General features: G+C 26.0%; 2 protein-coding genes across 2 annotated transcripts; one reads left to right on the plus strand and one right to left on the minus strand.

The window, feature by feature from the left end:
* The first annotated feature begins 424 nt into the window (after window positions 1–424).
* Window positions 425–1,227, plus strand: LOC129608515 (cytochrome c oxidase subunit 7A, mitochondrial-like). The gene is made up of 2 exons (XM_055520055.1): window positions 425–581; window positions 686–1,227. Exons 1-2 carry the CDS (start codon window positions 567–569, stop codon window positions 926–928), a joined length of 258 nt encoding a protein of 85 aa, XP_055376030.1. The 5' UTR covers window positions 425–566; the 3' UTR covers window positions 929–1,227.
* Window positions 1,228–1,491: 264 nt separating this feature from the next.
* Window positions 1,492–5,204, minus strand: LOC129608507 (probable Dol-P-Man:Man(7)GlcNAc(2)-PP-Dol alpha-1,6-mannosyltransferase). Its single transcript, XM_055520041.1, has 9 exons — window positions 4,993–5,204; window positions 4,771–4,930; window positions 4,515–4,647; window positions 4,267–4,440; window positions 4,057–4,210; window positions 3,855–3,999; window positions 3,508–3,734; window positions 3,133–3,378; window positions 1,492–3,070 (listed from the first exon to the last, which is right to left on the minus strand). Exons 2-9 carry the CDS (start codon window positions 4,894–4,896, stop codon window positions 1,624–1,626), a joined length of 2,652 nt encoding a protein of 883 aa, XP_055376016.1. The 5' UTR covers window positions 4,897–4,930; window positions 4,993–5,204; the 3' UTR covers window positions 1,492–1,623.
* Window positions 5,205–14,463: the final 9,259 nt, after the last annotated feature.

A 14,463-nucleotide genomic window follows, 5' to 3' on the forward strand; every position in this document is an offset into this window, starting at 1 on the left:
TTATTTTGTATGCTTGCAGGAGTGTAGAATTTGAAATTAAGTACAGGATGGATCTAACAATATCAAAGAAAACTTTGACATTGTTGGGGCGTTCTAACCTTGAGGATTAAAGAAATCACTTAAAAAAAATTTTATCTGACAAAATATCCATAACAACTTCTAATAAAAATAATGTGTTATTCGGTATTTGATTATAAAAAATAATACAAATTTTGAATAAGTAATACTATCGACCTTTACAATATATAGCCATTTACAATAATTTAAAAAATTTTTTGCTCGAAATTTCCTGTCCTTAAGACTTAATATAGTTAAATTTCAATTCCATTTGTATTCCACTTGTAAAAACAACAAAAAAAAAACGATAGTCGAGTCTCTAGAAAGTGCTGTCACATTAAGTTTTGATATGACATATAATGTCATATAAAATATCAATTTACACATTTTGTCAAGGATTGAGAAAATTTGTCATTCCGTTCGATTAATTTTAGATTAGGAGATTTAATAGAAGAAAATTGTTTTAAATAATTCTCCAAAAACACACTTAGCAAATTAATCAAAAAATTATGAACGTTTCAAGGGTAAGTTCCTTTATTTTAAAATATGCTTATTGAAAAAAAGCATTTTAAAATGTAATTACGTAATTTGCTGATCAAATCTAATAAAAAAAGATATTTTTTTAAAGGTGCTTGTTCGCAACATTGCTACAACAGCAACTAGATCCGCCAAAGGGGAAATAGCTCCTGGATATAAGGAATTGAAAAAAATTCAAGAGCGATTCCAGGTGAAAGATGGTAAACCAGTATTTTTAAAAGGTGGTCCTATGGATCAATTTCTATATGGGGTTACTGTCGTAGGCTGTCTTGCAGGTGTTGGAGGAATCTTGCAACTTTTATATCAGTTAAGTTTTCCATCAAAACCTGAATAAATGACAAAGATTCAGGGGTAGAATTGTTTGTAGTAAATTAAGTGTAAAAGCGACAAGAAGTAATTTATGTATTTCCCTGCCTTTAAATGTAATTAATTTCTTCAACTCTGTATTAACTAACTCTTGTTAATCGTAAAGCATTTTCAATATTCTATAACAATTAATTCCAATAGCATTTTTTTCAGCTTATTTTTACTTTCTTAAAATTTGCTAATTCATTTCAGTACATTCTGTTACTTTATTTTGCATTTAATAAAGCGGAGAAATATATTCATAAGTAAAACATGTAAAAAATTGGTTTTATTTTAGATTTTTGAGCTTATCAGCCATATTTTTGTAGCCGCATTACTTGATATGACATTATTCAAAAGCATTTGTGTTTTAAATTCGAAATTGTAATTTTTAATTTGAATAGTGTTTAAAATAATGTAAATAAATGTCTTCAGATATCGATTTATTTTATATTGACGCAAAGTCAAGTCATCTGCATTGCAATTGGATCTTAACATAAAAACAAAAATGTCTAGGTACCTCAACATACATGGTTATGCAATTGAAAGAAATTTTCATTTTTCGAATAATTTATTAACTGCCTTTGGCTAATTTTTTAAAATTCAATATAAAACAATATCAAAAAAAATAAATTTATAAAATATTTTAATTTTAAATAAAAATGAAAGGCCACCAGGTCAAAATCAATGTATCTCATTTTCATCGATAATATCAATGGCTTTTTTCAAACAAGCTTTAGTGTCAATTGTATTTAGGTCACATAATTGCATTAGATTCATTTCTGATAATTTATCTATAATATCCCTGATTTTTTCCTGCTTTATGATAGCTTTGACTGTGACTTTGGTTTTAGAAATATCCGAAGTTTGCTCATTTTCTAAGTGCTCTAGTTCGTCGTGCATATCTGACTCAATTTTTAAGCCTTTGGATCGATAATGTTGCTCTATTATCTCCTTAAGTTTATCCCTTGTGCTTTTTGAAATTTTACCTAAAGCCAAATTTCGAAGTTCAATAAAATTTATGTCTTTATAAATTTTAGGACGTCTACGGAAACGGTATCTTATTTTTGTTTTACTAGATTCCTCATTAGAAGTCCTTGTGTCAATATCTTCATTGTCATTTTTACTAAAATTATCCTCTTCTTCAAATTCCTTACTATAGTTATCATCATGAATATCTTTATGTAAATTTTGTATTTCAGAAATTTCAAGTTCATCAGAAGGGTTATGAGTGGTCATATCAGAACTTTTAATTTTATTCTGTTTTTTATTTTTATAAAATTCATATTTCCAAGGACTATGATATTTGTTTTTAACCACCTGTTTCTTTTCAATATGCTTAAGTTCGTTTGGAACATGTTGTGGCTCTTCGGGATATACATTATCCTTGTCATCTTCTACTTTTTGTTGTTCTTCCAATTCGACATTTTCCTCTTTTGCGAAGTATATATTATTTTCAGCAATATAATCTTTAGTTATTGCAAGACCTTCTGAATTTATTTTATATGTTTCCCCTGATTCATCTAATATGTTTGATTCAATTTCTTTATGCATCTCAATTTTAGAATCCACTTCAGACACATCTACTGAGAGCTTTTCACTGAAAATTATATTATCAGAATTTTCCAAAGAAATTTCATTAAATGTTGAAGATCCTGCTCCAAAAGAATCCATTTCGTCTTTATTATTATCATAAATATTCTCATTTTGTAAAACATCCTCAGCTATAACTGGTGTTACATTTTGAACAAATGCATCTTTGCTTTCTTGACTGCTTTCTTCTTGTATTATTTGTTCATTCACACTTTCTGATTCGTGTTTCTTTTTTTTAAGGGAATCCTTATTTGGTATAGGACTCAAAGTATCGATATCTCTTTTTTTCCTTTTTTTCATCTTAGCCTGAATTCTACGTTTCATTATACCGACACACGGTTTTGTGTCAATTTTCACAGGAAATCCAGAACCGTACTGTATTCCTATGTTACTAAAACAATCTACAAACTCTAGAGCTTCGTATTTTTCTGTGATTATTGACCAATCGGGCAAAAATTTACTTCTAGCTTCAACTAGCAAAAATTGAAAAGAGTGCAATTCGGGATTAGAAAAACTTAGATTTTCTTTTTTGCTATACCTAAAAGTATTGTCAGAAATTCAAATATGTGTCATCATATAAAATTAAAATGAAATGCTTACTCCCAATTCGGATTCATTTGAAGAAAGCGCGTCACACCAGTTTGAGCAGCCAAATTGGAAATATGAACCGAAGAATTATGATCATTCATTGCTAATCTGTGGAGACGATTTAGTGCTGCCCCACCAGGGTAATTTGTGCTAGAAACTATTAACAAGAAAACAGTCAACGCGAAATTTAATATTATATGACCACATGCACCAAACATCAGGAATTGTTGCCAGAGGGATTTTTCTCTATTGATCCAGCTAAAATAAAAATTAATGATACCATTACATAATACAGTACATACAAATCATGAAAATGAAAATAACATTTGGATATTAATTTTAAAAAAAACCATAACACTAATAAAATAAGGGGTCGCATAAACTTACATTCTTTGACATGCACAGGCAACTGAAATATTTAAAACTGGTATTACATATATTATGAATCTTAATTCTTTATGAGGTAGAAATGAATATAAAAATACAAATGTTAAAGCTGCGACACCGATTGCTCTTGAACGTCTTTCTAAATAGAAACCCAATGGTAGAAATAACAGTGAAAATCCCATTGAACGAGGTATGGCTGAATAAAAATACCAAAAAAATGGTGAAGTCTAAGGCTTTAATAAAGGAAAATTAAGTGCAATTATTTAAATAGTTATAGTTACTGGAATATTGAAAAAAATGTTTATATATAATCTTATATTAATTAAACACATTTTTTGAAAGGATACACCCCATTCTGAGCTTTTATTGAGAACAGTATTGAACCACAAAACTTTTCCTTCTGGCCAAATGAAACTTCCCCAAAAATAAGAGTCAACTATTATTGTTGATGTTAGTATGCATATTGCGGCAGGTACAGCAATTTTCAAAGTTCTATAAATATTATAAATTTAACATTAAAATTTAACTATTGCTTTTATTCTATACTACCGTTCAATACTAATTTTTTTCAATGTTAAGTCGGACGCCAAAAATAAACCAAGGAATATTATTAATTCAAAGCGAAATACCAGTATTGCAATTCCTGATAACCATATAAATAAATGCATTTGATTTGTTAACCAGAGGCTAATAGCATTCAGAACTAAAATAAAATTTTCATTCAGCATTTAAAACTTATATGCATGTATTATTCGGTACCCAATGGTAATGCCATTATATTTGGAAGAGGTCTGCTCATATAAAACATAAAATGAAATTGAGATATTGTGATCAAAGTGTACCAAATTGAAACAATCGGTCCGAATTTTTTTTCTATTATTTTTCGTAAATTTTCCCATGAACAACTCACTACACCAGCCAATACGATTCGAACTGTAAGAAGCATTGTATAAGAAATATCCGTTTTGTTTTAAATATACATATGTTAATTATTTCATGATATTTACCTACATACTGCATCCAAATTTTCGAAATTCCTAAAAAATTAAATAAGATAACTGCAGGAGTTGAAAGTATAGAAATAAATAATGGTCCCAAAAACGTACGAGGAACTACACCTGGGAATTCGTTGTGATCATACTAAAATAAGTATTTTTAAATTTCAATAGCGCTAAATAATGTATGTATTTTGGTATAAAAGGAAACATAACATCTCATTTTATTACTATTTGAATTAAAACTATATACGCATATAATAATTACTTCACTAATATTATTCCGCAAGTATAAGATGTCGTGCATAGCTTGGATATTAAAGCTTTCCTCCACTTTTGTATATGGTGTATAGATTAAATGAAAAAGGGCAAACGTAAATACTAACCAAATCATCTTAGATCGTTTAAAGCCGGTTTTAGTATATTAACTGAAAACAACGTAATATATTTTTAAGTTTTTTTTTAATAAATGCAAAAAACTTTGAGTTACTTAGGGTTTTATCTAAAGATGTTTTGTTGGATTACATAATTTGAAAAATTTAGAAAATTTAAAGGTTTTTATATAGCGGGGTAAAGTTTCCAACTATAATCCCATTGAAATAATTGGTTCAATAAATATTTCGAAAGCAAAAAAGAGTTTTTTGTTAAACTATTTAAATAACTTTATTAAGTAATATTTTTAAATTTTAATTATTTGTTTTTATTTACCAAAATCCGGCTAAAAATATAACATGTCAAAATTTCCGTAATCAATGTCACATGTAGTAAATGAACACGTCAAAAACAATACTTCATTCAACAAATCATTTTGTGCCTCTGGTAGCGGTTGATGAAACTTAAACTGTTCCATCGATTTTAAATGTCATTTTAAATTTGGTTTGCGTATTTTAATGAAAAAAAATAATTGAAAAGGAAAAATTAAAAAAATAAAATAAAAAAAAAAATAAATGATTCTACTCAATATACAAGATAAGTAAAGTGTAGGTCTGCCTGGTATAAAAAAGTTTTTGCATGCAAAGCGTCTGCAATAATACTTTTTAAACAAGAATGGAAGAAAATTATGACATTCTTATGTTCAAAGTTTTTTCAAGTTTCAAGTTGAAAAAAATTTTTATCAACCATAATTTTTATTCAAAACTTTTTTATTATTTTATGTCTGGCAAATATTTTGAAATTCGAGCTCTATTACCTATTTGTAAAGTTTTTAATAGCTTTCCGGTTTATTTTTAAAATCAGATTTTTTTTTTGCGAAAAATTACCTACATTACGGTTTTATACTTAAGGTTTTTTTGGTTTTATACCAGACAGATCTTGTATTTACACACGAAACGAGATCAAAAACAGGGCAGCTTGGAAAAATCCGTTTGCACTCGTGCACAGCAATAAAACATCTGGATTTATAAATTGGGCGTGCTTTCTTTCAAAAGCGTCTAAATAATTATTTTGTCTTCATTTGTGTAAACAACTTCACTTTATCTATGCTTTCTTTACAACTTTGCAATTAAAAATTAACTATGAAATTTAGAAGTTACATATTTCAAATAATGAAACACAATCGTTAAGATATTTTTAATTGGATAATAACTTCCGGAAACTCTCAAAACATCGCTGGTTAACAACAATTAAACTATCATGCACTAAAATCATTATAGAAAATTTTTGGATTGCACTTTCTAATACTGTTGTGGCTTCTTTTAAGAAGCTTGCACTTCCGAGTTTTACAATATCTGCTAATTCTATAATATTTAGTATTAAATAATTGCAAACATATTTTATAATATAGTGTTCAAACCTTTTAATAACAGACACAAGATTTAAATCCGTTTTTCTTTACTGAATGAACTAGTCTTCACCTTTATATGGGTTAAGTGAATTTTTAAATACATATTATTTATTGTTCCTTAATTGTAGATATGGTGCAACAAATCAAATTTATATATTTGAATTTTTCTTTATGACGCCATTCTTGATTGAATTTAAATTTTCTTCCTTGAAACCAGTACAAAATGTAACAATATAATTCAGGCTTGGACACTGATAGAGGCTAACATTTCCTCAACCGCAAAGTCAGAAAGAGCCAATTTTTCCATAAGTAACCATCAATTTATCCATTACAGCCAAAAATAATTGCCCTTGTAATTTTATATGGAAAAAATTCAGTTAAAAAGTTGGGTCAAACCAATGGTTTGTAATGTAGCACTTTTACCTTCAACAGCTGAAAATACTGTTTTTAAAAACCTAAATCTTTTAAATCTATGTATAGCTACTAACTACATACGCTATTAAAATTGATTTCATTCATACACTAAATTATTTCAAGGATTGCATACATTGTGGATGAACGATTTATGCAGTCTTTGAAATAAAACCAAAATTAATTTAAAGAGGGGTTAACATAATGCTCGATTCGACAGCCATTATAACTTTCATTTATAAAATTTGAGTTTTTATGGTTTCACTGCAATAAATATTTAAAAAAATGCCATTTTTAGGGTTTTAGGTGGGTATAACTTTTAAAGCGGGGGGATAGATAAAAATTTTTTTCTACGGAAATAAGTTTCTACTTATGTATCTATATGTATATCTTTAAGAGTGTACATATCAAGATCTATGTACATAAAAAGTTTCAGCGTTCTATCTTCAAGGGTGTACAAGTTTTGTAAAAATGTTGACGGACGGACGGACGAACGTGTGAAACTAATAACCACTTTTTTTAAAAATTTTTTGTCTCAAAAGTGGCTCACATTTATTATAATTGATGCGCTTACCTATATAATTTTTATTATGTATTAATTATTGAATAATTACAATTATTAATATTGTTGAATAAATTATTGAATAAATGAAAACAAAAGACCGATGGCGCCAGATCAATTAAACAAAAAACTTTTAGATATAAATTGAATAAAAAAAAAAATTAGCTCATACTATTATTGCATTACACGCATTGTAATACAATTAAATACATTCACTTTAATAATGAAATTTTATACCATTAATATGCAATTTTCTGTGCAAATAATAAATAAAATTTAAATTAAATTTAATGCAAGGCGGAGTCATCATGTATTAAAAAATTATTTTATACTTTATGATATTTTTAATATATATATATTTTTTTTAAATTATAATATTTTTTTAATAATTTATCGCTTCATTGAAGCGAAATTCTAATACTTTTCTATCTATTAATAGGAGTACTGCATAAGTATTTAGAAATAAATTATAACTATATACACATATACATACGTATGTACATATATATGGATTAAAATATCATAAATATGAAAACTCATGTTGTAGAAAATTTGCTATCATAAATCTGGTATGGTGTCGAATCTTCTTAAAATTTGGCTCATTAATTTTGCTTCTAAATTACTATATTTACAGATGCGAAACATCTTAATTAAGTTTTCTTGTACGTAATTAAGAAAATCATTCTGGTTCTGCAATTTTATAAAACAAGAGCTAAAATAAAAAAAAACAAAAGATAAATAAATAGATAAATAAAATGGTAAGTGAAATGGTAAAATTTATTTGCTACATTTTAAAATTTTCTTTGATATTTGCAAGAACTAAATATAACCTATCGAATATCCATATTTGTGTTCCTTTATGTAAATACATGCTTAGTAATGCATGACTTATGTGAATTGATTACTGGTATATATACACCCAACTTTTTTTTTACACGGTAGATACGTTCCAACGAAAACCGTGTAAAAAAAAAAACGTGTAAAAAAAGACATGCTACTCATATTAAAATTGAGGATGTGTTCCATAATTTTAAAAACCCGTCTAAGATCAAAAAAAAAGGTTGACCTAAAAACAGACAAATATAAAGTGCAACTAAAAAAATTTTGGAAATTTCCCCAGTTTAATTTTTTTTAACTGGGTGTACAAAAATTTGTTTGAATATCGTGTTAGAATAAATAATTCGTGTAAAAAAATATATTTTTTGCTTTTTGTGGACCGTGTAAAAAGACAGTTGGGTGTACATACTTTTATTTTAAAACTTTTTGCATGCACAATAACAGTAAATATTTGAATGTTTTGAATAATTATCATAAAGTATAATATGAATGTGTGTTTATACGTACATACAAAATATTTTTTAATTGCAGTGGAAATGGCAAAAATTTTATATGTTGCTTAACTTAACTTCAAGTAAATTAGTTAAGGAGAAGGATAATTATTACTAAATCTTAAAAGTTTTTTTTTCGTATTGAATAAGATCTATTTTTTTTATTATCTACATTCTGTTGATAGAGTAATTATATTATAGTTGGATTAGGGATATAATTTCATTGTTCCTCTGTTTAAGTTTTGAAGATCATGTAAATTTTCTTTGGAGTCAAATTTTCTTTTGAGTCATGACTAACACTGAACCATTAAAATTGCATTCCCTAAGTGTGTATATGTACATACTTTAGATAAATGTATATTGGTATACTTATAGATAATATGTAAGTGTTCAAAAAAATGTACTCATAGTTCTATCTCATTTAACTATAAAAAATCTAGTAAAATGTGAACATATTTTTATCAATTTCAAAATTAAATATTTAAATAAATATTAATAAAACACCAATAAATTTTACTTATAAGTACAACACATATTATATAGTTAATGATGAGCAGAATAGGAAAATGTTCGCTACAATTTTATATTTATTTATTCTTTCATTACATTCAGCTAATAATATAATTGTAAATATTTATATTAAAATATGTATTTAAATTAAAGTTGTCCCAACTCTGCCAACATTTTATAGGAAAAATAGAGAATATCATAGTTCAAATAGGTCTATTTTATTTACTATGTCCAATGCCTTTGTATGCACGTATATAATATGTTGTTAAACGTTTAAAAAATCAAAAGAATTAAATTTCAACGTAAATAGATATTTAATATATAAAGCACAAAGTATAAATGGTACGACTATAATTTCATAGAAAATTTAATAAAAATTATATAAAGAATTTTATTGCAAAAAACATTTTGATGACAGACTATGTCGGCAAATCATTTATAATCCTTTTTTCTTATAAATATTTTATTTGTGTAATACACTTGCGCTATACGAAAAATGTACGTATGTATATTATGAATATGTAATTTACGTATAGTTACATATATTTATATGTCGAATCAAATCTAATAGAATCCCACCGATTATATATATATGTATTGTACATACCTACAAATTTTAAAGAAATTTTATATAAAAAATAACATGTTGATATAATTTATAAAAATATGCATTTAAAATATTTAAAATGGTTACGGTGACTTACTGATTCCCCCTATATTAAGACATTTTATAACTTAATTCGCTCGATTTAGATTTCATTTCGACTGCCTCTTTGATTATACTCATTAGTATGTAGAAAAAGTGAAATTATTGCTTTTTTTTTTTTGAGTTACGTACATACATATATACAAACAAACGTGTACATAAAATGTAAAGCAAGTGTTTTTTTATTCCCGGCGCAGGAGTAACACAAAGTCACCGGGTCGAAAATTGTACATGCAATATTGAATAGTATGTAAAATGATTTTTAAACTTTCATTTGAAGCATTGAAAATGTGTTGAAATCAGTAGAATATATTTTCATTATTTCTGTTCTTTTAAGAGATCTAAATCGATGTTATTGTGGGAACGAAAAAAAGATTTTATGAAGAGTTATTGTTATCAAAATTAGAATAGGAACGAGGAATAACTTTTATATAAGGTACACCATTTCCATAATCATAACAATATTCATTCAAAATATTACGCAAAATTCAATTTATCGTATAGTTTCCTTAGATACAGTCGATAATCTGAAAATAGAAGAAATATATATCGTGTATGAACTTAACGAGCGAATTACGCAAATGAGTTTTTTTTATAGGTTTTCTTAAAGTTCACGTAGATCCCAAATTCAAAAATTTTCATTTAAATTGCGTATAGCATTACTTTTAAACATAAACAAGGTTAAAATATAAAGAACAATAATTTAAAATAACGAATAATACTGAAAAAAAAATTAATTTAAGGGAAGAATATAAAAGATAATTTTTTTTTATTAAATGAGTAAAAAATATTTATATATGGTGCAACTGATGCCTAAATAAAAATGTTAAATGAATTCACATAAGAATCACATACGGTGTTAACAAAAACAAAAATACTTTTGCTTATCTTTGAAGTGAGAGTACTACTTTTTTAATTTTTTTTTTATCTAAAAGAAAATTAGATTTTGACTAATTTTACTATTTTTCACTTGCTGATTTAAAAATAATATAAAAATTGCTAGTATGCAGGGTGTTCGAAACTCGGCAAAAATCCTGAAAAAGGGTAATAGAATTCCTCCAGGCGAACCAAAATACCTAGTGACATTTTAGTTTTTTGATTTCCCTTCTCAAGCTACTATAAGGTGTCAAAATTTTTTTAAACAATCTAATTTTAATATTTTTATTAATAACTCGGGATATATAATAGATCAAATTTTAAAGCTTATGAAATTCCCCTTTTAACAGAGTAATCTGAGAGGAGTGTCGAACGCCTTTTTAGTTTCGAGTTTCGCAGAGATATTTAAGTGCAAAATCAAAATTAAAAAAAAATTCTAATAAAGTTTCTTTAATCCTCATTTTAAATTAAATATTCCAGATCCTTATAATTTTGATAAATAAAAATTATGTAAGATTTCTCGATTAGAATTAATTAAGAACTTCGAAATATTAGACATATTTATAAATGCAGTGTGTGGCATTGCGATATTTGTCTTCTTAAACAAATGTTACTAATCTAGTTTGCTCATAAACATAAATTTTCGCAAAATAACGAAATTAACGATTTTATAGATTTTTAGATATACATTATAGAAGAGTTGAAATATATTGCATATTCATTATATATTGATTGTAAAATTTGATTGTCCAATTCTTATGTATTGTTTGAATTATTTTTTAATTTTTTAAAAATTTCAAATTCCTCAAAAGAATCCATTAGTTTTCCTTTTTACCGATCGTTTTGCTTTTAATAAAGGAGGTTATATGACGGCATCAAAATTGACATATCGAGACTTTGGTGGAAACGCACTTCTGTAGGGAAGAGTAAATAAACTATTTTAAGCGAAAAAAGTGGGATTTGTTGACATTTGTTATTCACATATGTGAAGCTATATATTAAAATATTCAATTAAGCAAAATTTTTTAAGAAATTTTATAATTCGAAATTGTTTTGCATCTTGTAGTAGTTCAAATCATCAAAATATTTTATATAGAAAGCCTTTTTTCAAAGCAAAAATAAATTATTAGGAAATGTACATATATTATTTGAAAATTGGATGATATTGAAATTTCATGATAACCGCGAACAAAATAATTAATTTATAAGAGATGTATATTTATTATAATTAAACTTAAATAATTTTGCATGCAAATTATATCACAAATATTATGATCTCTAATTAAAAGTAACATTGCTGTCAAATTTTTTTGCAGCTCTCATACAATATTCGGGATATTGTGTTTCTATTTTGCTTTTTTCACTATTTTCATTTTTTCCATACCATGATCATACTTCCTCCAACAATATTTGTGTATTAAATTCAGCCCCTTAAAAAACTTTCGCAAGAAAATTTTTAACATGTTAAATAAAATTCATTGTATTTCAATAAAAATCTTAAAATTTCATTTTTTACCAAAATAAGAGCTTTTTAAAATGTCAGCTGCTTTTTAGAGCAACTATTGTAATCAAAAATTAATAATAGCTCATAATTATAGCACTTAAAATCAATAAAAATCAAGATTAGTCACCATTTTTTGATTTTTTACATTTCATTAGGGCCGTTGGGCAAGTAAAAATTTCGTGGAATTTCGTTAAAATCCCTGTATTTCGGAAATCGTTGAGTTTTGACAAATAGTTCCAAACAAAAATTTCACACATTTTTGATGCCCTAAACAATGATATATAATATTGTACTCTTTACTAAATCACCCTGTATAGAAACTATAAGAATAGGAAATTTTTTATTTCATTAAATTAGAAATTTTTTCCAATAATGCGGTTGACATGGAATATAATATAACTCAATATAATAAGACTCATCGTGTAATATTACCTTCATTAATTTTTTAAGAGAAATTCTGAGTCCGCTTTAATTTTTCACTCGCTTCCTTTGCATGAAACTTTAAAAATTATTTAAGAATAAGACAATGTATGGTCATTTGTATGGTCATTTGCATATTTAAAACAGAAAGTGGTTTACCCTTTACCATCAGCAACATTAAGAAATTTGTTATCATCTCCACTTCACATTTAGTTCTTATAATTTTACACTTTTTTAGTTAAAACTGGACTAATTTAAATATAGGCTTTATTATAAACATTAATTCCAATAAGGTCTATTATATAAAATTTTTTTTCAAAGTTAAATGACTTTTATTTTAACAAACAAAATTGGCTCGTTTTGTGATAATTTGCTAAAGAAGACTTTATATTATTTGAAAGTTCATTAACGATGTAAAAATAAATTGGATTTTTTTGATTATTTGAGTGGTTTTACCTTAGCTAGGCCTTATTACCCCGAGGTACCTTATATCAATTTAAGTTAATTCATATATGTATGCATAAATCCGTGTAAAATTGAAATACTTTTCATAACTCAATTTTATATGCCCTTAATTGTTTAAAAAAATATTTTCTTAGAAAGTGTAATGAAAAGCAAGTAAAAAAATTCATGTGCCGCAGTTATAAAAACTGTATGTAGGTACATATACATATTATATGTATATATGTATATTCAGTTAAAAATATTTTTATTTTTTTTTATTATAGGTGTATCTAACTTCTTTAACTGGTTATGGCTTTTAAAAATCAATGTATTTTTTTTTCACTTAATGTTCTATTAAAAAAAGTGTAGAACATGTTCTTTACTTAATAGCTTGGAATTTTTATTATTCTGAAGAAGAAAATACAAAATATGTACGTAATATTGTTATGATCTCAAAAGAATGTATATGTGTGTATGAACGTTTTCATTTGGATATTTATCAATAGTAGAGTAATAGTCTGAAAAGTAATTTTTTCTGAGAAACCTTAAACTTTATATATTTTTTTGAGACACTGCAAATTTTACTATTCGATTTGCTTAACTGAACTTAAAAAAAAAGAATCAAGCAAAAAACTTTTCTGCTTGTTCTAGTCGTACTTAAATTAAATGTACTACTTGCCACAAGTTAAGCATTTGAATGTACTTGCAATTGTGCTTTTGATTTAAATGAACTCACTATAAAATTGTACGCATGAATTCAAAGACGAGGAATAAAAACTTGAACTAAATTTTGTTCAAACTTGAACAAAATTAAAGAATTTTTCTAAATTCCATCTTAAATACTTATAAGTAATTATTTGAAAACAATTTGTATAAAAATTTTAGAATTTTTATTAAAATGTCAGTATAAAAGTTATTTCATACCTCGTGAGAACCCACCAATATTGTTTTAAATTAAATAGTCATATGCAGCTTTAGCGTACATAAACGTGCTGTCAGAGTATACAATTCAAATTTTTATGGGTCCAACAGATTCTACATTACATTATAACATGAATATAAATATGTAGTTGGTAGTAGTTAGCAATTTGTAAATGCAACTTTTTTTTGTACAGGAGTAAAAACTACTCTTAAATAAAGTTTAAATATTTTTTTAACGAAATATTAATTTCTTCATAATATGTAAGTGGTTATATCACCTATACCCACAATAAAAAAAAAAAAAAAACGAAAAAAAATCAAAGTTTTACCAAAAACCAAAATTTTTATATTAACAAAATTGTGTCAATAAACCAATGGTTTGTAAAGAAGCACTTTTTCTTTCAATTATTGAAAATACTGCTTTTAAAAGCAATGCTCTATACATCTGTACTCATTTCTCATCGGAGACCATAAGGCCCCCAGTGGGCCACAGCGC

Source organism: Condylostylus longicornis, unplaced genomic scaffold, assembly GCF_029603195.1.
Source record: "Condylostylus longicornis isolate FDR11 unplaced genomic scaffold, ASM2960319v2 ptg000004l, whole genome shotgun sequence".
NCBI classification, from domain to species: domain Eukaryota; kingdom Metazoa; phylum Arthropoda; class Insecta; order Diptera; family Dolichopodidae; genus Condylostylus; species Condylostylus longicornis.